This window comes from Pipistrellus kuhlii, unplaced genomic scaffold (genome assembly GCF_014108245.1).
Source record: "Pipistrellus kuhlii isolate mPipKuh1 unplaced genomic scaffold, mPipKuh1.p scaffold_m20_p_3, whole genome shotgun sequence".
Classification (NCBI taxonomy): Eukaryota; Metazoa; Chordata; class Mammalia; order Chiroptera; family Vespertilionidae; genus Pipistrellus; species Pipistrellus kuhlii.
The window spans coordinates 158,271,679-158,296,904 of NW_023425529.1; the positions used below are offsets into that span (position 1 = coordinate 158,271,679).

Genomic DNA, 25,226 nt, shown 5'->3' on the forward strand with positions numbered 1-25,226 from the left:
TATGTAAGCAATCTACCTTAGTGCCTGTCACTTTGGTGCTCAACAAAAGGAAGTTAACATAAGAAACAAACCTGCAAAGAATTTTTGTGAGTTTATTTGAGCCAAATTGGATAATTGCCGGGAAGCAGAATCTCAACATATTGAGATAATGCTCTGGACTCCATTCTCCGGGAGAATGGCGGTTTTTCACCTATTTTTATAAACTACCATCCAAGGAGGAGATGTAAGTAGGTTACATGAAATTCATTGGTGATAGATTAGGGTTGTGGGAGAAAGCAAAGCAGGGAAACCTCTGAATTTGGGTAAAAAGTAAAACTACAGACACATGCTTCTTTTGTTCCAGCATAGTTAGCAGTCAACAATTAACATGATAACAGTAACAATGAGGGAATTTGTAGTCTCTTCCCTGGTGCCCTGAGAGGTCAGAAAAAAGAGAAGTTTCCAGTAACCCTGACATTCCAAAGTTATGTTATCATAGATGCAAAAAAACAATAGGCTCTTTTAAGATCAAAGTAGACCTTTGTCAGGGAAAATACTGGTCTAGGACATGACTACCCACCATAGACTGCTTTTTAATTTAAAAAGTTTTAATATCAGCCGAAGCCGGTTTGGCTCAGTGGTAGAGCGTCGGTCTGCGGACTGAAGGGTCACAGGTTCGATTCCGGTCAGGGGCATGTACACTGGTTGCGGGCACATCCCCGGTGGGAGGTGTGCAGGAGGCAGCTGGTCGATGTTTCTCTCTCATCGACGTTTCTAGCTCTCATTTCTCTCCCTTCCTCTCTGTAAAAAATCAATAAAATATATATTTTAAAAAAAATAAAAAAGTTTTAATATCAGACCATCCTTTGTTGTTACTTTAGGTCTTTGAGTTTACAAGACCTCCACTCAGGCCTTCCCTACATCAGTGAGGTTAGTATGCGGCCCCTTTTTTTGTCCACACTTTTATCAAGCTTTTTTTTTTTTTTTTTTGACCTGGGGCTCTTGATCTGGTAGCAGAAATCAACACATTCTGTAAATATAAAACCGTGTACACAGAATAGCAAAAGGCCAAGTGAAAGGGGACAGGCATCTGTAAATAAACAATCCAGTACAATCACGTGTCCAGGGGGGTTAAAGGTGAAGCTAATAAAGCTCTAGTTTCAGGGGCACAATTGTGGGGCCACTTCCAAGCCCGGGAGAGTAGCCCTAGCAATGTCCCCTCGGTATTGTACTTTAGTAATTTGCAAAAAATAAGGTAATTTTTCATTCTTTTTATTTAAAAGAACTCCCTAATTCTTGCCAGATTTTCAGGCCCCACAAAAACCTCCATCTGCCCGATGGTCCACAGAAGTAGGAGAGGGCTGGGCTGGGAGAAAACAAACAAAAAGAGGAAAATAGTTAGGGAAGCGGTTTAAAGTACAGGAACTCACTCCTATTGTACTCATAACAACCATCTAGGCCAGACACTTTCGGCTGTAAACACGCTTTCAGCAGAGAGAGCTGATGGGTTCTGAGCTCTCACCCCAGAGACTTGGATTGGGGCCGGGAGGTCCCCAGACAACCCTCTGCAGAGCGGCTATCCCACTGGAATCGCGAAAACGCCCGCGGCCAGGCGCCTACGTATCTTGTCCATCTCCGGCCGCCGTCCTCGGCGACTCCGGGGCCTCGATTTCTGCGCATGCTCACTCCCCACTATAGGTAGAGACCAGGAGAGCGAGGCAGGCGGAGAGCCTGTGCTGTGGGAGCCGCCGCCGGGAGTATTTGCAGGCGACACCGACCGTGGGCCGGAAGTGGAGGAGTCCAGAGGACGCTCCGGGGCCTCGGGCTAGAGACTGAGGCGACGGCGGCGGCGGCGACCCCTCGCCCGGAGGAGGACGATGTGGAGCGACGGAAGCGGCGCGGGGGGACGCTGCTACGCGGCATCTGCTTGCGTGTCCGCGGCCGACTGCGCAGCCCGCGCGCGGGTCTAAGTAAGTGCGGGGTGGCCCCTGAGAGCCGCGGGGGCCGCCGGTCCCTGGAGGTCGCGGGGAGCGGAGGGGGTTGGGGGGTAGGGGAGAGGGAGGTGGCTGGCGGGCGCCTCTGTGGCGCCCGGGCCCTGAGCTGCGTCCTCGGGAGTCCCAGGCCTGCGGCACCCGCTCCCCGCCTCGCCGGCTCCGGGAGGAGCCGGGTCCGCAGCGGCCGCGGGTAGGAGCCCACATGGGCCGCCCTCTGTGGGAACATTGCCCAGGCCCGCCGGTGCCCTGCTGGGACGGTGCCGAAACGGTGTCTGAGAATCGTGTGTCGGTGGTCTTTCGGGTAACGTGTGCAGATCGAGACCTAGCAGTCATCCCGTCCCTCCCCCACACTGCCCGCACACTGATGGAAAAGTGGAATAAAAACCCCAGCTTCTAGGTCTGAGGCTTATAGCCCGGACCCATCCACGGTGTCACTAGCAGGTTTACACCTTCGGATGCAGGGCAGGAAGTTTTGGATGTTTAAGAAACAGCAGATCTTCCTCCCTCCCACCCGCACGTCCCCCCCCCCCCCCCATCCTCCCCCAATACCATTGAAGTCTATTTTTGTGAACAATTATTTTCTGCAAGTCGCGTTTCCTGTCAAGGTCTCATGACCAAGAACAAGACCTTTATTCCACAGCTTTTGCATATGTTTACTAGTAACTGCCCCAGAGGATATGGACTTTTTTAAGTTTCGATGTTTGATTTTCATTGATCTTCTCCTAGTTTCTTTGGCATAGATTAATACTTATTTGTGTACATGCTTAGATCAATCACCTGTCTTTTACTAACAGGTTACATTTTATTCCACTAGAGTAGAATATTAAGCTCCAAGAGTTATGTCGTAATTATCCTACTTAAGACATAGGACTGCACCATTCAGTGATTGTTAGAGAGACTTACTACGTGCCAGACATTGCTACCTACTGGAAATTCAGAGTTAGGCGAGACAAAGTCACTCTCATCATTAGAGTCTATGGAAAAGCCACTGCGTTATACTATAACTAGTAACCCTGCCCACTAATCCGTGTGCCAGTTGCTCGCTAGTAGCTCGTTGCCGCCTTCCTGTAGCTCCCCCGCCCCCCCACTCATAGTTTGCTGCCCTGCCCCCTCCTGTAGCGCTCTGCTATCTGCTTGTAGCTCACTGCCCCACCCTCCTGCTGATCCTTAGTGGTCCTTAAGCTTCAAGGTGTAACGTCTATTTGCATATTACATCTTTATCATATAGGAAGGATAGTAAGTGCTACCACATTAGTTTGTACGAAGTTTCACTGACTCTGCACTGACTGCCTTAAGTTTTGCCTCATAGGAGTAACTACAACTATTACTACCGTGTTTTATATTTGATCTCAGGAGTTTTGCAATTACCTGTTTCATCCTCTTATAGGTATGAGAAAGCTATTTAGAGAGGCAGAGTTGGCCAAAGCCACCTAGCTATTAACAAACCAAGCCCGAAAACACTCTCCACTGCACTACCCTGCCTCTCATTAATAGTTCATTTGAAATGATGAAAGCAAGTCAGCCTATGAGTATCTACAAACAGATCTTGGTGCACCACCTGCCTTTGACAGGCACATTTCATTACCCCTTGCCTTCTGGATTTACTATTGAAGTTGTCCTGGGTTAACGGTATGACTTAGTGGTGGATACAGGAAGCTTTAACCTAACATTCTCCTAGTATCTCCCCTCTCTTGTCACTTATCTCAGGAGAATGGATTTCCATCTCTGTTTTTCATTAATTCAGAATTATTACTCAGGAGATTCTAAAATTTTCCTAATTCTTATTTAGTCACTTCAAGGATGCCTGAGGCCCTTTTATACTCATTTTAGAATACACCTACAGAAGGTTCTAGTTCTAATTTATTCTGATTAAGATTTTTCCTGATATAATAGACTGCTACTACATCATTACATTTTCTGTTACTGCTTCTTATAGTGTTACTGGAATTATGAAGATGTAGAATTTCCAGAACATGAACTGGGATTTCATGCATTTAAAAGAGCTGGCCTGAGAGACTTCTTTTGTAACATTGATTTCATAAAAGAATAAATTATAAGTTTCATCCATGCAGTTTATAGTAAATCATTACCCCTTAGAACATTACCCCTTTGTAAGGAGGAAACTTCCTGGATTTCTTTGTCTTAATTCAAACATCTGTTTTGTATTGATGGCCTTATAGATTTTATTTTTTAACAATTTTCTTCCTTATATATATTTATAATCTTGGAATAAATTGGATTGGCTTCCTAAGTGACAATAATCATCTTTTTTTTTTTTTTATTCTGTCAGAGTTTACTATATTTACTAAGTCTTCCATACTTCAAGTAAGGGGAAAGCACAAAAATAACTGTTGCTGCCCAGTATAATTGAAATATCTGCTCAAGCAGATTTAAATCTCAGTTTTAAGTGCTGTCTGAACTGTTCAATTACTATCCAACATTTTCATAGGCAGTTATGTTCATTTGTCCCACAGGACTATTAATACACGCTTTTTCATTATTGATGGCATGTGGGTAACCATTAGGGAAATAGATGATTTATTCTGTGGTGTCTCCAGCACACTGGCTGAGAGCAGCTATTTGTGTTTCCGATTCAGCTGTGCAGCTGGCATGGTTTCTTAACTTCCCAGTGCTTAGCAGACAAGGAGATGTACTCAGGCAGGAAGGCAGAATCTGAGTTCTGTATTACCTGAAATGTGATGAGAAGCTGTGAATTCTCCCAGAGTGCCTAAGGAGCACCGTGGGATACTCAGTCTTCCCCTGTAATATAGATGTTAGCAGTGACACATGGAATTTGCTTTCCACTTTTACAGTTTTCACTTGAACCTATGCATTGTTCTATCACTTGTAGATATGTTTTTTAATGTATGAGCGATTTTTATTTTTAAACAAAGTATTCCTAAAATTATTAATTTAAGATGGACTTTAAGGAGCTTTAAAGTAATAGTTCACTAATGACTTAGGATATTTTTATTTAACTTATAATTGGTTAACCTTTAATCAAATCGTTTTTGGAAAATTCACATATAAGTAAAATCTTTTGTAGTTTACAAAGACCTTTTACTATTGGCAAAATCAGTAAATCAATATACACTATGCAATACAAAGTAAGCTTTTGCAAATACAAGTAGAGTAATTAGCATTTACTTTTATTTGGTGAGACAGTTCTTTATTAAAATATAATTTTATCTGTAATTGAAAGAATAACATATTTATCTGATTTACTCTGATAATTATTGGGACTATACTAATTAAACTGTACCATTGCAGTTTGAGTTTTAGTTCTTGATATATTTAAGTTGTTATTCTTTATTTTTAATTTTTTGTATAAAATGTTGTTGGGTAACTGATTCAAATAGATTACCAATGTCAGAGGGAGAGCAATAAAATTATTTGGCAAGGAGGAAGTTTAGGGTGGTTGTTACTCTGGACTTGGAGTTAATCTTCAATGTACTGTTTTACCATCATTTACTTTTTATTGGAGAGAATAACCTAAGAAACGCATGACAGTTTCTTGTGTACTTAATTCTTTTTCTCTCATTAATAACACACTCCTAAACCATACTATATATAATTGTTTAGCCAAAGTTGTGTTCTTTAATTTTAACTATGTGATCTTTAAAAATATGTTATTTTGATGAGGGAGGTCTGGGAAGAAGACTGAAAATGTCTGATGAATAAATTACTTTACAAACCTCAGTTGAAATATAAAATCACTACATCTTTGCCCATCAGAGATTTTTAGAGACCTGTTTTTAATCTTGGGTGCATACTTAAATTATTATTAAAAGTCACATAACCAGGGCCACCAACTTTCTACTATTTAGTAAAGACACTGCTATTTATAATCTAATCAATATTTCTCCAATTTTACCTTTTTTTTTTCTTCTATTGCCTGTAAAATAGAATTTGTGAGATCTTAGAGGTTATTTAGGTAACACCTCTTCCTTTTTACAAATGTAGAAATTTAGATCAAAATGGGGCACCACATTTTACCGTGGACTTATGAAGTGATCTGAGAATATATGATGCAGCACTCACTGGATTAAAGCCTTACATAGGGCCTAAACGAGGCTAAAAGATAATCTCTAAAATTTCTCATTTGTCTTATGTTTATGATCTTTGGGAACCTGAAGAATGTTGGTGTTTTTATTAAAGACTGGAGCACGGTGGATGGAATTTGTTCAAGGGGGTGGCGGGGTACCTCAGCCTGGCTGTACCCTCTCCAATCCAGGTCCCTTTGTGGGATGTCTGATTGCCGGTGTGGAATAGGGCCTAAACCGGCAGTCGGACATCCTTCTCGCAATCTGGGACCACTGGCTCCTATCTGCTCACCTGCCTGCCAGCCTGATTGCTCCTAACTGTGCTCCCCTGCTGGTCTGATTGCCCCTCACTGCTCTCCCCTGCTGGCCTGATCTCCCCTAACCACCTCTGCCTCGGACCCTGCCACCGTGGCTTTCTTTGGAAGGATGTCCAGAACATGTCCGGTCTATCTGGTCTAATTAGCATATTCCCTTTTATTAGTATAGATATTTATTTTCTAGTATCTAGCAAACTTTAGTAACCCGTATATGTATTAAATGAACAAAAGTTTTAACATAGTACATCATTCTAAATTAAGAAAGTCGGGGGGGGGGGGCAATAAGAGTGTATAGTAGGCAGTATAGAAAAGTAGTAACCAAACTTTGTTCTCAGAACTCCTGTACATTTTCTAATCCTCTTTACACTTTTTTAAAAAATTTGAGGATTCCAAAGAGTTTTTTATATGTGTGGACTAAATATAGATATATTTATTGTATTAGAAAAAATAGCAAGGAATATGGCATCATTTTACATTTTTATAAATATCTTTAATGTCTGCTTAATATAAGACAGGCAGGTTTTCATGTTTCATTCTCAAACAGTAGGTTGTTTTAGATGAAATATATAGAAAAAAATCAGGCCCACGCAAATTTATAGTTATAAAGGAGTATTTTTGTAGTCTTTTAAGATAGTCTATATATATAAAAGTCTAAGCGACTGTATATCCGTCTGACCTTCTGACCAACTGGCTGGTACATATGACATGCACTGGCAATTTAAAAGTAAACATTGACTCGTGCATGCCTGATACATATAAAGCTCTCATGCCAATTGCACATCTGTGCTTCAGTCTGTCATTGATTATGAATTTGGTTGTTTTTGTTGATATTCTGAAGCTGTGTTGTTTTTATATCACATTTTAATTTTTTTTATATCATCTTTGTTGTTACAGCATGTTATTAATTGATTTACATATTCATATGCATTTTACTAATTTTCTTTCATCTCTGACACTTTTATTATAGAGAAATGGCAAATAGCAATATTAAAATATTTCTTCTAATAAATTTCCTTTCAGTGTGCATAAATCCATGCACCAGGCCACTATTGTGGATATTCTCTAATACTACAATATTTAACAGGTGGTAGTTTCTTAAAAGTCATTTATTTACATTGTGAAATCTGAAACCCATATCAAAGAACTTTTTGTTTCTGTTACATTAAAATTCATTGTTTATTTTTTTCTTTATTGATTAAGGTGTTACATATGTGTACTTATCCCTCCATTCCCCCACACACACTCGTGCCCTCATCCCCCCAGTGTCCCTGTTCATTGGCTATGCTTATATACATGCATACAAGTCCTTTGATTGATCTCTCCTTCTTCTTCCCACACTCCCCTACCTTCCCTCTGAGGTTTGACGGTTTGATCAAAGCCTTACTTACATAGGGTCTAAACCAGGCTGAATCATAGTGCCCAGGTTCTTTTATTAATGCCGCTTGCACCCACAGATGCTTCTATGTCTCTGGGTATGTTTTTGTTCACCAGTTTATTGTTCACTTCCACAAATGAGTGAGATCATGTGATATTTATCTTTCTCTGACTGAGTTATTTTGCTTAGCATAATGCTTTTCAGTTCCACCCATGCTGTTGCAAATGATAGGAGTTCCTTTTCACAGCAGCATACTATTCCAATGTGCAGATGTCCCACAGTTTTCTAATCCACTCATCTGCTGATAGGCACCTAGGCTGTTCCTAAATCTTAACTATGGTGAATTGTGCTGCTATGAACATAGGGGTGCATATATCCTTTCTGATTGGTGTTTCTGGTTTCTTGGGCTATATTCCTAGAAGTGGAATAACTGAGTTAAATGGGAGTGCCATTTTTAGTTTTTCGAGGAAACTCCATACTGTTTTCCACAGTGGCTGCATTCCCACCAGCAGTGCATGAGGGTTCCCTTTTCTCCGAATTCTTGCCAGCACTTGTCATTTGTTGATTTGTTGATGATAGCTATTCTAGTGTGAGATGGTATCACATTGTCATTTTGATTTGCATCTCTTGGAAATTGGTGACTTTGAGCATGTTTTCGTATGTTTCTTGGCCTTCTGTGTATCCTCTTTCGAAAAGTTTATTTAGGTCCATTGCCCATTTTTGATTGGGTTATCTTCCTTTTAAGTTGTATGAGTTCCCAGAAAATATTGGAGATTAAACCCTTATTGGTGATAATATTGGCAAATATGTTCTCCCATGCAGTGAGCTTTCTTGTTTTGTTGATGGTTTCTTTTGCTGCGCAGAAGCTTTTGATTTTGATGTAGTTCCAGTTGTTTATTTTCTCTTTAGTTTCCATTGCCCTAAGAGCTGTATTGGTGAAGGTATTACTTCAGCATAAATCTGAGATTTTGCTGACCATGGATTCCTCTAAGATTTTATGGTTTCCCGTCTTACATTTAAGTCCTTTATCCATTTTGAAGTTTATTTTTGTGTATGGTATAAGTTGATGGTCTAGTTTCATTTTTTTGCATGTATCTGTCTAATTTTTCCAATACCATTTTCTGAAGAGACTGTCTTGACTTTATTGTATGTTCTTGCCTTCCTGTCGAATATTAATTGAGCATAGTGGTTTGGGTTGATATCTGGGTTCTCTATCCTATTCCATTGGTCTATATGTCTGTTATTGTGCCAGTACCAGGCAGTTTTAAGAACAGGATTGCTGCATCTATTTGGGGTCTTTTTTTATTCCATATGAATTTTTGGAGAGTTCTTTCTTAGTCTGTGAAATATGCCATTGATATTTTAATGGGGAGTGTATTGAATCTATAGATCGCTTTGGGTAGTATGGACATTTTAATGATGTTGATTCTACCAGTCCATGAACACGGTATGTTCTTCCATCTGTTTTTGTCTTCCTCTACCTCTTTTTTCAGTGTCCTCTAGTTTTCTGAGTACAGGTCTTTTACCTCCCTAGTTAAGTTTATTTCTAGGTATGTTAATTTTGGGATTTTTTTTTTTATTGTTTTTTAACCCATTCCTAATTTTGTGACACCATTCATTGGTACAAAACTATTTAGAAAATAATAGTTTGCCATATTGAGCAGATTTTGCAAATATTGACATGTCTAATAGTTTTTAAAATCTCCTCTCTATATATAAAACCCTAATAAGCAAATAGACCTAATGGCAGAACAACCTAACAACCGAACAACCAGTCACTATGACGTGCTGACCACCAGGTGGCGCGTGCAGAACATTACGGTGGTGGCAGCAGGTGCCAGAGCATAGAACATGGCAGGCTTTGGCTGCAGTGGGATGGTGGAGCAGTTGAGCAGGGGTGCCAGACCAAGGCAGGGTATTGGTTGCTGTCATCTGAGTGAGTCTCTGATGGTTACTGAAAACTCTTTGTTCCCACATGCTATGCCCCGCTTGAACCTGCTGCTGGTGCCAGCCCCGTATACACCCACTGCTGGCACTGGAACTGCTGCCAGCCCCTGGTGCCGGCCCCAATCACTTGGTGCCATAAGTGGTTGCGAGCAGCAGCTGCCGCCCCCAATCACCTCTCACGGCTTCTCCACCTCTGCCTACTTCTTAGGGGTGAAGGGGGTCGACAGCCTTTTCTAGCACCCGCTGCCAGCGTTGGCCCCACTTGCACCCATTGCTGGCTCCAGAGCTGCTGCTCGCACCCACTGATGGCACTGGCCCGCCCACTGCTAGTGTTGGAGCTGCTGCTCCCATCCGCTGCTGGCATCTGGCGCCAGCCCTGATTGCTCAGCGCTGTCAGTGGTGCAAGCAGTGGCTATCAGCCCTGATCGCCCCTGAGGGCTTCTCTACCTCTCCCTGCTCTTGAGGGGTGATCTGGGCAGCAGCCACTGCTAGCACGTGCTGATGATGCCAGCCTCGCTCACACCTGCTTCTGGTGCTGGCCCCAATTGCTCCAAGCTGTCAGCAAATGCAAGTGCGGCCAGCACCAGCAGCGTTTGGGAGTGGCAGCGGCAGGAGCATCAATATGCTGCTAATAGTTTAAAACCATTCCTTTAAAAGGAAATATATCTACTTGTCTATATATTATAATAAAAAGTTAATCATGCTTTTAAGTGTATTATTTCTTGAGAATTTCTTACTAAAATCCATTAGATTTATTAGCAAGAGAGGTTTGCTTTTTATGAGTGATCAGACTCTCATGATAGTAAGTAGTTAAGGAGTTAGCGGGGTGGTTAAAGTTACAGATAGATAGGTATTAGAGACATTTGACATGTGACAGCTGGTATGGTAACATGGCAAAAGGCAGAAGTGAGAAATTGATTTGAGATGTAGACATATGCAAATTGTACCCTCTACTGGGAGTTTGACCAGAAGTTCAACCAGGGGGCGGGGCCAGCTCACAGCTTCTCTTCCTGGCCAACTCCGTTTTTCCCCCGCCCCATCAAGAACCACAGGTTGAGAACCACTAGCAGGGTCCCCTAAGACCATCGGAATACACAGCTATTTACATTACGATTCATAACAGTAGCAAAATTACAGTTATGTAGCAGCGAAAATAATTTTATGGTTGGGGGTCACCACAACATGAGGAATTGTATTAAAGGGTCACGGCATTAGAAAGGTTGAGAACCACTGCTTTAGAGGGTAACTAATCACCTTGCTTATTTTTCATGATCAGCAGCAGTGGTCTTGTGTTCAGCTGGGCATTCACACTTAAGAGACCCAATGGACTATACCATACCTGGCACAAACCTCTCTGCTTTGTTGAAAGAAATGAGAGAGAAAACTCAGGAAATCAGCATCAGATGTATTGTTCCTAAGTGGTAGTTCAGGCTGGTGGAAAGATGACACATGGGTTGGTGCCTCCTGACTTGTTTTGTGCTCCACAAGACAGAGCCCACTCTTTTTACTTCTCACGTGGTATGTGTAGCTCTGCTCACTGCGCAATCCAGATTTAGCTCACCAATAGTGGTCAAGTTTACCACGCAAAATGTTGCTTAGAAACATAACTGATATGTTTCCAGGGAAACCATGCTAGAAGGTTAGCCAGAGGTAATTTTTATGGAGAGAAAAGGTTTTTGTTAACCCTTTACTCAATTTATTAACAAAATAAATGGAAAAATTTGTATAAATCTTGCTTTGGAACCTACTGTGGACTGTATCAGAGACACTATTCATTTATATCAACTATCATAGCATCTGGGATAATTTCAGCAAATTTAGTAAATAAAAGTTCTTCCTATGTTAATTTTGCTTGTCCTAGTTCCCTTATGATAAAGACTAGGGAGCAGAAATTATTGGCAAATTGGGTTATGTAAAAATAAGGCAGTCAGTGAATGGAGGTCTCTTTCTCTACCATTAGTGTGCCATAAACGTATTAGAAAGACAAGTAGACAATCCAGAGCAGTTTTTATTAACCTATCTTTAAAATTGACTTCCATTAGATGTTTCTCAAAATGAATTGGCATTTATTCTGACTCTCACAGTCCATTGTAAGATAATGTTTTTTTATCACAAAGTCATTTAGTTAAGGCGATGTTTCAGGAATGCTTTGTGGAAAACTGCAAGTTGAATATTTTCCCTAACCAATAATGGTCTCAAATATGCAATTTTTCTTATATCCACTCGTAAACATATATGTCCAATGCTCAGAACACAGTTATGCTTATTTAGAAGTGGAGAGAAATCTGGATTGAGGAGAAGTTTAATAATTCAGATATTAATATATTACTGGATTTTTTTTTTTTTTAATTTTACTCTTGTTATACTACCCAATAGGGAATGCAGTAGTGAAAAAACACACATAGCTTCTGGTCTATTTAAATTCAATATTGTATGTTGAAATTAGAAACTAAAGAGGCTACTTAAAACAATTATTTTTCAGTTTGAATAATTGAAAATTTTAACTGTATAGATTGTGTGTGTGTGTGTGTGTGTGTGTGGTTTGAATTTCAAAATATGCCTTGCCTAGATATTAGAAGCTTTGTATTTTATCTAGTGTTGCAATATGTTTTTTTTAGTCATTGATACACATTTTGTTTGATTTGAAAATTGAGTCAATTCATTCCTGGGATTATCTGGGTTATGGAAATGCTTTACCATGTCCTTTTCAAAATTTCACATTTTATTATTTCTTATAGTTGTGTGGTAAATTCTGATTTGATGTTAACTTGAGCAGAACACAGTAAAGAATGTAGTAGTACAGCCAGAAATACTTGGTCATAAAAGTAAAAAAAATTTAATATATCTATAGCATTTATAAATGCTTCTTAAAACTTCATTTGATAATACAGACATTTTAAGTTCTCATTCTACTGAAAAAATAATTCAGACTGGAAATAAGTGATAAACCCAAGATTATTCTGCAGATATGTATATGATAGCATAGACCAGTGGTCGGCAAACTGCGGCTTGCAAGCCACATGCGGCTCTTTGGCCCTTTGAGTGTGGCTCTTCTTTAAAATACCATGTTCTGGGCTAGTCTATTTTGAAGAAGTGGCGTTAGAAGAAGTTTAAGTTTAAAAACTTTGGCTCTCAAAAGAAATTTCAATCGTTGTACTGTTGATATTTGGCTCTATTGTCTAATGAGTTTGCCGACCACTGGCTGGAGACTTTAAGGCTGATGGGGTTTTTGTGGTTTTTCCCCTTACTATGTCGCCAAATAAGTGATGTTTGAGTTAACCGTCTCTCTAATACTTCTCAAAAATGATGGGTCTGATTATGAAAAAAATAAGTAAAAATTTTCACTAAAGAAATATATTAAATAATTTACTTTTGAAATGTTACAGTGCTCTAGTATATATTTTACATCCCAAACCTTGTTAATCCTAATTATTACACAAAATTCTTTTATCTTGTTGTATATAGTTAATGCCAGTGTGTTTCCTGTCTACATATGAAAATCACTCAGATATTGCTTATAATTAAAAAAATAAAATAAAATAAGTAAATGTTAGGTTAAATGTTTAAGTGACCTGATGTGTTGTTGAGAATTATCCACAACAACAAATGGATATAGAGAATAGCCCTGTCCACTTTAAGCTATTGGTAAATAACAGTCATAGATTGTGAAAGGCCTTTTTTGTTGACCTGGAACAATGATTCAGTATTTACTGTAATTGGCTTAATCTTTTAGTCTGATTTTTAACTAGTTCTGACACCTAGTGGTCAGGTTTTAGGTTTGGGTTTTTATTTACCTGACATACCTGCTTTCCTCTAGTATAGTGCTCATTGTAATTAAACTTGCTGCAACTGGGTGGCAGTATAGATTTCAGAGAAACTTCAGAAAAATATGATGTCCAGAGTCATTTGAACAAGAATTCAAATTTAAAATCTGTTTAACAAAATAGTAAATATGTTTCATGAAATAATAGTGAAAAATTGTTTTTTAATGAATCTCTTAAATTAGCTAACTCATCTTTATAGCCATTCTAACTTTATTTTGTATTTCTGTAGTGTTTAAACCTAACAAGATAAATTAAAATGCTACATTTATTACAGTTTTTCAGTACAGTTTTAAAAATTAGTCATTAATAATTATGTATCAAATGTAAGAGTGGTTTCTTTCTGATAGTTTGTTAGTAAAAGAGAATTTAATGTCTTTTAAAACTTGGTAAATATATAAGAAAAATTGTAATGTATCTTACCTCTTGCCATTTTAAGACAACATGCATACATTTTTTATTTGATTAAAAAGTTGACTTTTGATAGCTTTTTTTCTGAGTTTTCTTTTTATTAGTTGTATTTTTCAGCAGTATTTAAAAAAAAATTGTCTCTAATAAGTCACTTTCTTAATTTTTCTCTGGTTCTCAAAGAAAATTTCTGTTTCTTTTACACTTACTCCCCAAGTATTTATGGCTTTATCAATATAGCATAGCAATCAGTGTTGACTCACTGGTATGAAATTGCAATAAGGACTATATAAAATATTTTACATATTTTGTTATATTAGTAATCTGAAATTTCTTTTTAATCATATGGGAAAGACAAAATATTACTTTTTTCTGAATAATACAATATTAGAAATGAATGGTTAATTTAAATAAATTATTTTTTAAGTTTAACTGTGAAAACCTCCAGGTAGAGAGGAAAATATTTTATTTTTCTTGTTCTGGTTTAATTATATTTTTTTCTACAATGTAAAAATATATTGACAATATTATGTCAGATTGGTCTTGATAGGTTAGAATCTGTTAACTACCTCAGGTTTGCCTTCAAACTATCTCAGTAATAGTATAGAATTCCAAAATCTGTTGTGTTTCTATGCACTAATAAAGTATCAGAGAAATTCTGAAAAAAATCCAATTTTCAGTACCATCAAAAAGAGGAAGATGTCTAGGAATCAGTTTAACCAAGGAGGTGAAATACCAGTACACTGAAAATTGGAAGACATTAAATCAAAGAAATTGAAGAGACAATTAAGTTAAAAGCTATTCTATGCTCATAGATTGGAAGAATTAATATTCTTAACATGTTCATACTACCCAAAGCAAACTACATACTTAATATTGAGTCTGTATCAAAATCCATTGCCGTTTTTTACAGAAATAAAACAATTTATCCTAAAGTTTCTATAGAACCATAAAAGACCCCAAGTAGCCAAAGCAATCTTTAGTAAGGAAAAACAAAGTGGGAGGTATCACTCTTCCTGATTTCAAACTGTATTACAAAACTGTAGCAATCAAAACAGTATTGCATTGGCCCACAAATCAGTGGAACGAATAGGAGCCCAGAAATAAACCCACGCATACATGGTCAATTAATTTACAACAAAGAAGCTAAGAATACAATGGGAAAGGACAATCTCATCAATAAATGGTGCTGGATCACTATCTTACCATGCACAAAAGTTAACTCAAATTGGAGTAAAGACTTTAATGTAAGACCTGATATTTCTTTCCTAGAAAGAAAACAGTGCCAAGCCCCTTAATATAAGTTTTGGTAATGGTTTTTTGGATCTACACTAAAAGCAAAGGCAACAATAGCAAAAATAAACAAATGGAGTATATCAAATTTAAAAGCTTCTGAACAACAAAGGAAACCATCAACAAAATGAAAAGAAAACCTTTAAAGGGGAGAGAATATTTGCAAATCATATGTCTGGTAAAGGTTTAATATCCAAAATATATAAAAACCTCATATAAATCAGTAGCTAAAAAATAAGAGGGCAGAATGTCTGAATAAACATTTTTCTAAAGAAGATATACAGATGGCCAATAGGTACATGAAAACACTACTTATCAGGAAAACGCAAATCAAAACAATGAGGTACCACCTCATACCTGTTAAAATGCTAGCATAACAAACACAAGAAATAACAAATGTTAGTAAGGATGTGGAGAAAGGGAAACATTGTTCATAGTGGGTGGGATGTTAATTGGTACAGCCACCATGGAAACAGAATGGAGGCTCCTCAGAAAATTAAAAATACTGTAGAACTACAATATTATCCAGCAATTCCACTTCTCGCTGTTTATCTGAAGAAAATGAAAATACAGCCAGTCCACTTATACTTATCCCTGTGCCTCCCTGTTCTTTCATATAAAAATTGGGAACATGGAATCAACTTATTTTTCTATCAAATCAAGGATGAATGAAAGTACCTGGCAGTAAATGCTAGTAAGCACATTTCACAAAATGAATATAGTTTGATGACTATGATAGCACTGGAGGGAGAAGAGACTGTTGATAACAGAAGGAACAAGGGAAATTAGAGTAACCAGTTTTGTGGGTGGATTGATGTAAGCTTCTAAGGATTCATCTAGTATCGAGATTTATATGGATCATGGATCTAACCTTAAGAGATAAGTGTTAGATTACTGATAATGTCTCTCTTTTTTTTTTTTTAGGACACTTACAGAGAGCTACAATGGAAAAGTCCTGGATGCTGTGGAACTTTGTTGAAAGATGGCTAATAACCTTGGCCTCCTGGTCTTGGGCTCTCTGCCGAATTTCTCTCTTACCTTTAATAGTGACTTTTCATCTGTACGGAGGCATTATCTTACTTTTGTTAATAGTCATATCAATAGCAGGCATTCTATATAAATTCCAGGATGTATTGCTCTATTTTCCAGAACAGCCATCTTCCTCACGCCTTTATGTTCCCATGCCCACTGGTATTCCACATGAGAACATTTTTATCAGAACCAAAGATGGAGTGCGTCTGAATCTTATTTTGGTAAGATATACTGGAGACAATTCACCCTATTCTCCAACCATAATTTATTTTCATGGGAATGCAGGCAACATAGGTCACAGGTTACCAAATGCATTGCTTATGTTGGTTAACCTCAAAGTTAATCTTTTGCTTGTTGATTATCGAGGATACGGGAAAAGCGACGGAGAAGCAAGTGAAGAAGGACTCTACTTAGATTCTGAAGCTGTGCTAGACTATGTGATGACTAGACCTGACCTTGACAAAACAAAAATTTTTCTTTTTGGTCGTTCCTTGGGAGGAGCAGTGGCTATTCATTTGGCTTCTGAAAATTCACATAGGATTTCAGCTATTATGGTGGAGAACACATTTTTAAGCATACCGCATATGGCCAGGACTTTATTTTCATTTTTTCCAATGCGTTACCTTCCTTTATGGTGCTACAAAAATAAATTTTTGTCCTACAGAAAAATTTCTCAGTGCAGAATGCCTTCTCTTTTCATCTCTGGACTCTCTGACCAGTTAATTCCACCAGTAATGATGAAGCAGCTTTATGAACTCTCCCCATCTCGGACTAAGAGATTAGCCATTTTTCCTGATGGAACTCATAATGACACATGGCAATGCCAGGGTTACTTCACTAGCCTTGAACAGTTCATCAAAGAAGTAATAAAGAGTCATTCTCCTGAAGAAATGGCAAAAACTTCATCTAATGTGACAATTATATAATGTTTTTCTATTGCACTGTATTTTAATTTGTGCAGAATGATAAAGAATGTTCCTTTCTAGAAGTGTGTTATATCTGTACTTGTCTGAAGAGTGACATTAAATGTTGAAAGGACTTTAGTGCTCTTTAAAGATGATCCAAATAGTTTTTTACATTTAAAAAACTATAATTGTTGGGATTATTTCATACATTTTCATCAAACGTTTCAATGTGTTTATGTGTCTGTATCTTTAGTTTAATATGACAGAAGAATATATTCAAAAGTTTCTTGTTGCCAAAGTGTTATACTCTATATGATACTTAAGATTAATGGCTGGGTGTGGAAGGGGAGATATAAATGAGAAACCTTTGGATATTATTCCTTTAGTAAATATTGGGACAATCATGGTATATAAGCTTAGTTCTGTAACTGCATTTTTCACCTTAAAATAAAGTGCATGATGATGTTTTATTTCTTGAATTATGCAATGCAATGTTTTTAATGTAAATAGCACTGGTTATATACCAATGTATATGGTAACCTGGGTTATATCTATTTTTATGTAAACTATTTTGGTTTTGGCAAGAAGTGAAATTGAGGCCTGTGTGCAGGTTGCTATTGAATTTTGCTCTGGCGTATGCTGAGATTCAGCTTTTTCTTACAAATAAATGGGACCCCACTTTCCAACAAAAATGTACTGTGGTTTGTTAGGTATAGTCTGGATCATGGCATGCAAAAATAGAAATTTAGAATTTTACTGCAACTTTAGTGTGTGCATAATTGAACTTTTTTACATTTGTAGTTTTGGTGGCAAAGAGAATTTTACCTTTTATCAGTTTCATAAGTCTACAGGTAAACCACCAATGGCAGTCATAACTTATTTAAAAATTAAAGTAGGAACCCTTATTACATAATTATATATACTGTTTTACAGAAATTTCCTCATTTGACTTTTAAGTCCCAGTATTTAGGTATATCTAATCCACTAAAGTCAAGGTGTCATTTATTGGACTTTCTGAAAATAAATACAAGAAAAACAAAAAAGCTATGCTCTTTGGTTTAGTTATAATATTTTAGTTATAAAATAGAATTGTAACAAAAGACAATTTTCTACATGTAGGAATGTGGGGATGAAGGAATGCTACAACTTTTTATCACAGAACATATTATACATTTTACTATTAAATGACTATCAGTGGGAAGTAGTATTTAGTCATATAGAAATGTATGAAAAAAATCTTACTTTAAAAAAAGCTCTTTAAAATTGCAGGATTGACAAATATATATATATATACACACACATATATAAGCTATGAGGCATAATTGTACTAAGTTGTGTCAAGCAGTCCTCAAAAATTAGATGTATTTGAGCTCTGTGCAGTATGTCAGCTTTAGATGTAATATTTTGAATATTTTGGCTATATTTATTGGCTTCATGCAAGCAGCTAGAACAGAGAAATTATGGGTCAATAGTTTTGACCTAAACTTAAAATTCTTTCTATGGAGATAGGGCTAGAAATACTTTTGCCAAATAACATTCGTCTCATTCCCTTTATGTCAATATTTAGAAAACAGTAAATTACAGCAAATATTATTAATGTTTTTCTATAAATTATTGTAAAAAAAAAGTATGCTTTTAAAAACAAATTTGGTAATGCATATCATGAGAAGGTGTATTTTGTATGTATAATTTCACTACAATTAAAAGATACTTTTCATCTTGTCAATCATGTAGAATGACTGTCTTAAATAGTAATGTATTAAAAGGAAAGTATTTAATACAACAAAATCTATTGTATTTAGACATGAACTTACATGGAATACCTTAGACTTGTTTCATTCTTTAAAGTTTATAAAGTACCTTCTTATGTTTTCATATATTCATTTAGTCTACTACACTGTGAAGGAATTTATCAAATTTAGTTGTAAATATGCTGATGAAGCCTAACAGCTTTTTCTTCATCAGTGTTTTGTTTTCTGCTTTTTAAAATACTTCATGTTTATAAACAATCTTTTTTTCTTTTTAAGCCAGGACTTCAAAAGTTGTAAAGTACATGTATCCCATCCCTGTCTTCATTCTCTTTGGGTTAAGGAGCCTTTCTTCCTGCAGCAAAGGGTAGAGGCTGTTTCTAGGGCTGTAGTACCTGATTTCTACATTTGAGAATATTTCTTTAGATAGGAAGAAATAGAAAACAAATTCAGTTCTTCAAAATGTGTCTAACGTTTGGCCAAAGCATTTGGTGTTAATAAAATGTGAATTCTGAATGAGTCACTTTATTTTGGATTCATAGGTTTAGTGGGATTAGAAGTGTGTCCGTCTTGTGTAATAATTTCTGGCTTATCAAAGAGCAGCTATAAGAGTTTCTGAATGAATTTTAAGTTATTAAGCTGCAGTAAATTTTAAGTTATTAAGCTGCTATAAATTGGGAAATATTATTTAAAAATGCAAGATATAATTTATTTAGATCAAAATCTGTTTGTTTTTAAGGGATTATTGGGGAGAAATGGCAAAAGGGATCCTAAAAAGGGTATTGCAAAATATGGGGAAAATAGTTTATAGAAGATAAAAGAATAATACTAATAGAACAGAAAGAGCAACAAAGTGAAAGGTTATGTATTAAATGTAGATCTAGGAAATAATTGATGAGATTGATGAAAAGGAAATGTAACAATGCAGAACAGTTAAACATCAAACATTTCTAACAAAGTGACTGGAGCACCTAATATTGCCACTACCCTATACTTTTGCACTTTGGTTGTAAGGTAGATATTTTCAATTTTGAATTTTTAAATATATATTTTTTTACAATTTTGAATTTTTTAAATATATTTTTTTTATTAATTTCAGAGGGGAAGGTAGAGGGAGAGAGATAGAAACAGCAATGATGAGAGAGAATCATTGATTGGCTGACTCCTGCACGCCCTCTACTGGGAATCGAGCCCACAACCTGGGCATGTGCCCTTGACCAGTTTCGAACCGTGACCTGGTTCAAAAGTTGATGCTCAACCATTGAGCTGCAATTCTGAATTTTGTTATAGGGCAGCTTAGATTTACTTTTCCATGATAGGCTCTAGACACATGATAATTACCAAAACTCCAGTTTTGCTAATGTGTCACTGGATTGATTATGTTGTAATATTTCTTAATGAGAATTCATACCACCTCACACTTTCATATTTATTTCTTAAAGTTTGAAAGATTTGGTTTGAGGTGGGAATAGATTTGTTTGGTGGAATTAAAGAGTGAAGGCCATATGCAATTTTATATGTTATTTTGCAAGCTCAGCTTAAGTGTGGAAGTATAGTTTTTATTTAGTTCCTTGTTTTCTTGAGATTGTCACAGAAGACACTTTTTAAATTAGGTCATAGTTGAAATCGTTCACTGACCACCTCTCTGTTTCTCCTATTATATTTGACAACAATAAATGGGTTAAAAAAAATTAGATGCTTTTGGATTATCCACTTAAATTTATGTATTTTCATATCACTCAGGTAAAATTGAGAATGACAGAGCACAGACATCTATTTTTTAAATAATAGGATAGAAAAAGCATTCCTGATTATAATAACCATGTATGTACATCATCTTAGCTAATTAAAAATAATATATTCACTTGTATTGCAAAATAATGCATTCATCCAAATAGTAGTCAACATGTTTTTACCAAATGGCACAAATATACTTCCATTTATATTTTGTATCTTAAAAATATAGTCTAAAGTAAGACAGTGGATAAGAGACTTTTTTTAAACAAAAAGTACCATATATTCATATGAAACGGAGGAGTGTGTATTAATTTATAACATTTTCTGTCAGTACAGCATATACTTAAAATTCAAGTTGCTTTCAACCTTTTTAAGTATGTTCAGGATAAAGTAATCCAATTTCATAATGTAAATCATTTTTGTTGCCATATTTTATTTGAAGAAGTAATAACATTTTTAGCTTAAATTTGAATGTTATGTGCTAACCATGGCAAGCCAACATTTACATTTGTTTTTTATAATTTCTTTTAAAATATACTTTCTATTTTTCTGTACTGACATGCAATAAATTTATACATTGAAAGTTTGATTAATGTCTTAAAATATTTTGTATTCAGTTTAAAAAATATTTTCTATTAACCTAAGTTATATGGTAGGGCATTAAAGTTTTCTTAATGGTTAAATAAAATTCAGAATATATATTGAAATTAATTTATTATAATGATGGTGTGGATAGAAAATAGTTCTCTTTTCTTATACCCTCTTGCATCCATTTAATTTAAGCTAATACTAAATATTTTCTACATATGAGTCACTGGTGAATGACTAGGCCCCAGAGCATTTGCTTAATCTAGGAGGGAATAAATGTTCATTTTGTGGCCTTCAGATTTCATCAAGTGCCTTTTCATGAAATTCTTAGGTGTGTACATCATCTTAGCGTTAGCATTGAGTTAAAGGTTTGGGAAGATTTTCAGAAGGCCTTATATTCTTTCAACCTTAAAGGGTTTGTACCTTGCTTTCTGTGAGTGTGGGTGTGTGTATGAGGTTTTGTTTGTTTTGTTTAATCCCTTTACCTTTTTCACCCAGGCCAGAAACCTCTCCCCCAACCTCGCCCCACAGCCCCCCGCCTGTTGTCTGTATAGTGTCTGTAGCTTGCTTTCTTAACAGGAAACTGATATGTGTGAATAGTTTCAGAACTAGTAGCATGTTAGGAAAGTATGACAAACCTTAATAGCCCACCTGCAAACAGAGATGAAGAATTTGTTTCCTGGAAACCATCTTCCTATGGGTAAATCTGGTGGGAAGTAGGATCTCTCATGTATTTCCCTGAAAGATCGCCAACCTAAATCCCAAGATGGAGCAGTTTGTAGAACTATTTCTTATTTTCAAAAGATAATTTCACATTCCTATTTCACTCCAACTGTTGCTTTACCATCTGTTACATCTTAAAGTTCACGAACAATTGGATCTGGTTAGAGAATATAACTCCTATCTTATTAAGGGAAGGGAAGGAAAATACATTTCTTTTTTTTAATACCTGCAAGTGTAAGACCCAAGTGTAGAATGTAATGTCATTGAGCCCTCAACAAACCTTTTGAGTATTTTCAGTCCCATTTTATAATAAAATTAGAGGCCCAATGCATGAAAATTCATGCAAGAGTAGGCCTTCCCCCAGCTGCCAGCACCAGCACCTTGGACCTGGGCTGCTTCCCTCTGGCCCCAGCTTCGTCCAGAAGTACATCTGGTCTAATTAGCATATTACCATTTTACTATGATAGTAGGCTTTGAGTAGTTCAGTAAAGCTCAAGGTTGCCCAGAATGGAGCAATAATTTGAATCTGTCTCCAGTTCTATTATGTTGTCTCATATATGTTGTCTCAAACAGTTTGACAGTTTTTATTTATATGGTAATAGATTTAAGATGTTGAGATTGAATTAAAAGGCTCGTTCTTCAGGAACATGCCCCAAACAGACTGAATTAAAATATTAGGCCAGTCAGAGAAGATAATAAACAACATAAACTGATGAAAAAAACAAATCCAGAGACACAAGAAGCATCTTTTAGACCACATGTGTCAAACACAAGGCCCGCGGGCCAAATCCGTCCCGCCAGGCCTTGCAATGTGGCCCGCACCGCGCTGTCATCACTGCACTCCGCTGCGTTTCCATCACAATGACACTTTATGACTGTTCAGTAAACCATTCGGCCCGTGATTTAGGCTGGATTTTAGATTTTGGCCCCTTCTCTGATTGAGTTCGACACCCCTATTTTAGACCATCAAACCTCAGAGGGAAGGTAGGGGAGGGTGGGGGTAAGAGGGAGAGGTCAACCAAAGGACTTGTATGCATGCATATAAGCCTAACCAATGGTTCCAGGCAACAGGGAGTGAGGGTATGAGTTGGGGGGGGGGGGGGCAATAGGGAGATGAGGACACATGTATTACCTTAAAAGAAAAATAGAGATGATAAAAATTATTAGGAATAATACACAACTAATTCTTTTCAGAGTAAATATGTATTCCTGTAGGAAAGTTTATAAATTAATAGGGTTTCTCTCATCCTCTTTCCTTAGCCTTTTATAGATAACCACATCTCAAAAAATCAGGCAGTCATCTTCCTCACAAAATGAAACATACTTTTGAAACTGATTTTGCTATTTTTCCCCCAGTATGACTTATTTTCCCAACCTTACTACTACTGTCATACCAGTCCCTGAAATTATTTTATAATAGCTAACGTTTTTATTGAGTGCTTGTAATGTGCCAAGTGTTGTTCTGACTTCTTTTTTTTGGTCATTCTTGATAACTGAATAGAATGAGCTCGTTTCTGACTTCACTGATCCCACTTCTTGATCTTTGTCCTGTTCTAACTTGCTAGAAAAACTTCATGCCTTTTCCTTCTGAAGGACATTTATTAACTACATTTCTCATTAGATCAAAGTTAGACTTCTTGATCCATAGGGTCCTTCAGAAATTTTATGAATCAAACTCATTCCTCTTCTATTATAGTATGTGTTTACTCATTCCCAGTGCTTAAACCTGTCAATTGAATAGCCCAAATTCATGGTAGCTCCAACAAGTTTCTCCCCTGTCTAAATACCTATTGCCCCCACTACATTCTGTCCTTTGATCTTTGACTATATTCTGTCTACTTCCTTATTGCACACTGTCATATTTCCCTTTTGTGTGTCTTACTACTTCAGTAAACCAAGACATGGCAGACTGTCAAGCTTCTCTTCCACAGCACCTGGCATGGTGCTAAGCACCTTGGCGTTAAATATATTTTCTGTATAGAATGGGCTCACAGTTAAAAACTTCGTTCAAACATTTCCTTCTTTCAGAAGGAAAAAAGTGCACAAAGGCAATTGCTGTAATATTTTGTTTTGAAGTTTGAGACCTAGAATGACAACACACCCGGAAGAGAAATTAAACACACACACAAAACCAATGATTAAAGTGGAAAGACCAGAAGTTACCCATGTGTTTAAATTACTGTTCAATATTAAAGGGGTTACAATAATTATTCAGGACATTGCCACTTGGGGGATCTAAATGTTAGCATATCTCTATAGAGGAGCCTTGAACTCATACCTCTGAACCACATCGAGCATGGCCAGGAGTATACCTGAGGAGGGGCGGTGAAGGACTAAAGAAAACGGACAAGAGAATACAGATGGGGCCAGGTAGGATCACTGTGCCTGGATGAGGAAACAGTGTCACAGCCTGTAAGCCGCAGCTTTATTTTGTAATCAGATCACACAAATCAAAACGAGGGCAAGATGTTTACAATGTTCTTATGAATTTCAAACCTTCTTTCCTGTTGTTGATTTTCTCTGAACTCTGTCAAGCCTTGTTTTGGCAGCACTTGCTGTACCCCCTGCAGCCCACATCCCTTAGCTACCTAGGACTGCAGGGCTAGACTGTAAGGCTGGGCTTACAGCCATAGCCTTTGGCTATAAATGTGCTGGGAAAGCCCTCCAAGCTGGCATTTGTATATGGCTTTGCCACCTGTCATTCCGAGGCTCGAACCTGTCCGAATGCTGGAGCTACTCTCCACATACCTCAAAGTGTATGTCCTGGGAATAAGGGTCATGAAAATGCCAATAAGTGCCTGTGACATCTCATTGGTTTAAAAATAACAAGGATAATGATAATCTTTTAAAAAGGGACTCACAGGTACATATGGAAGAAATATAAAGAAATAAAAGTTGAGCCCTGGCCAAAGCCGGCTTGGCTCAGTGGTAGAGCGTCGGTCTGTGGACTGAAAGGTCCCAGGTTCAATTCTGGGCAAGGGCATGTACATTGGTTGCGGGCACATCCCCGGTAGGGGGTTTGCAAGAGGCAGCTGATCGATGTTTCTAGCTCTCTATTTCTCTCCCTCTCTGTAAAAAAATCAATAAAATATATTTTAAAAAAATTATTTCAAAATGGAGCAAAGACCTAGATGAAAACATAACTGCAATCTTTAGGTAATGATTTCTTAGGTGTGACACCAAAAGCACAAGCGGCAAAAGAAAAAATAGTGCTTGCCAAAGTGTATTTTATTTATTTATTTTAAAATATATTTTATTGATTTTTTACAGAGAGGAAGGGAGAGAGAGAGCTAGAAACGTCGATGAGAGAGAAACA

At 37.1% G+C, this 25,226-nt stretch overlaps 1 protein-coding gene across 2 annotated transcripts; it reads left to right on the forward strand.

The window, feature by feature from the left end:
- Positions 1-1,679: 1,679 nt before the first annotated feature.
- On the forward strand, positions 1,680-19,657 carry ABHD13 (abhydrolase domain containing 13). 2 transcript variants are annotated; one of them, XM_036454925.2, is made up of 3 exons: positions 1,680-1,949; positions 4,571-4,820; positions 16,102-19,657. In XM_036454925.2, exon 3 carries the CDS (start codon positions 16,122-16,124, stop codon positions 17,133-17,135), a length of 1,014 nt encoding a protein of 337 aa, XP_036310818.1. In that variant the 5' UTR covers positions 1,680-1,949; positions 4,571-4,820; positions 16,102-16,121; the 3' UTR covers positions 17,136-19,657. The 2 variants fall into 2 exon arrangements, with proteins under 2 accessions (XP_036310818.1, XP_036310817.1); XM_036454924.2 differs by lacking the exon at positions 4,571-4,820.
- Positions 19,658-25,226: the final 5,569 nt, after the last annotated feature.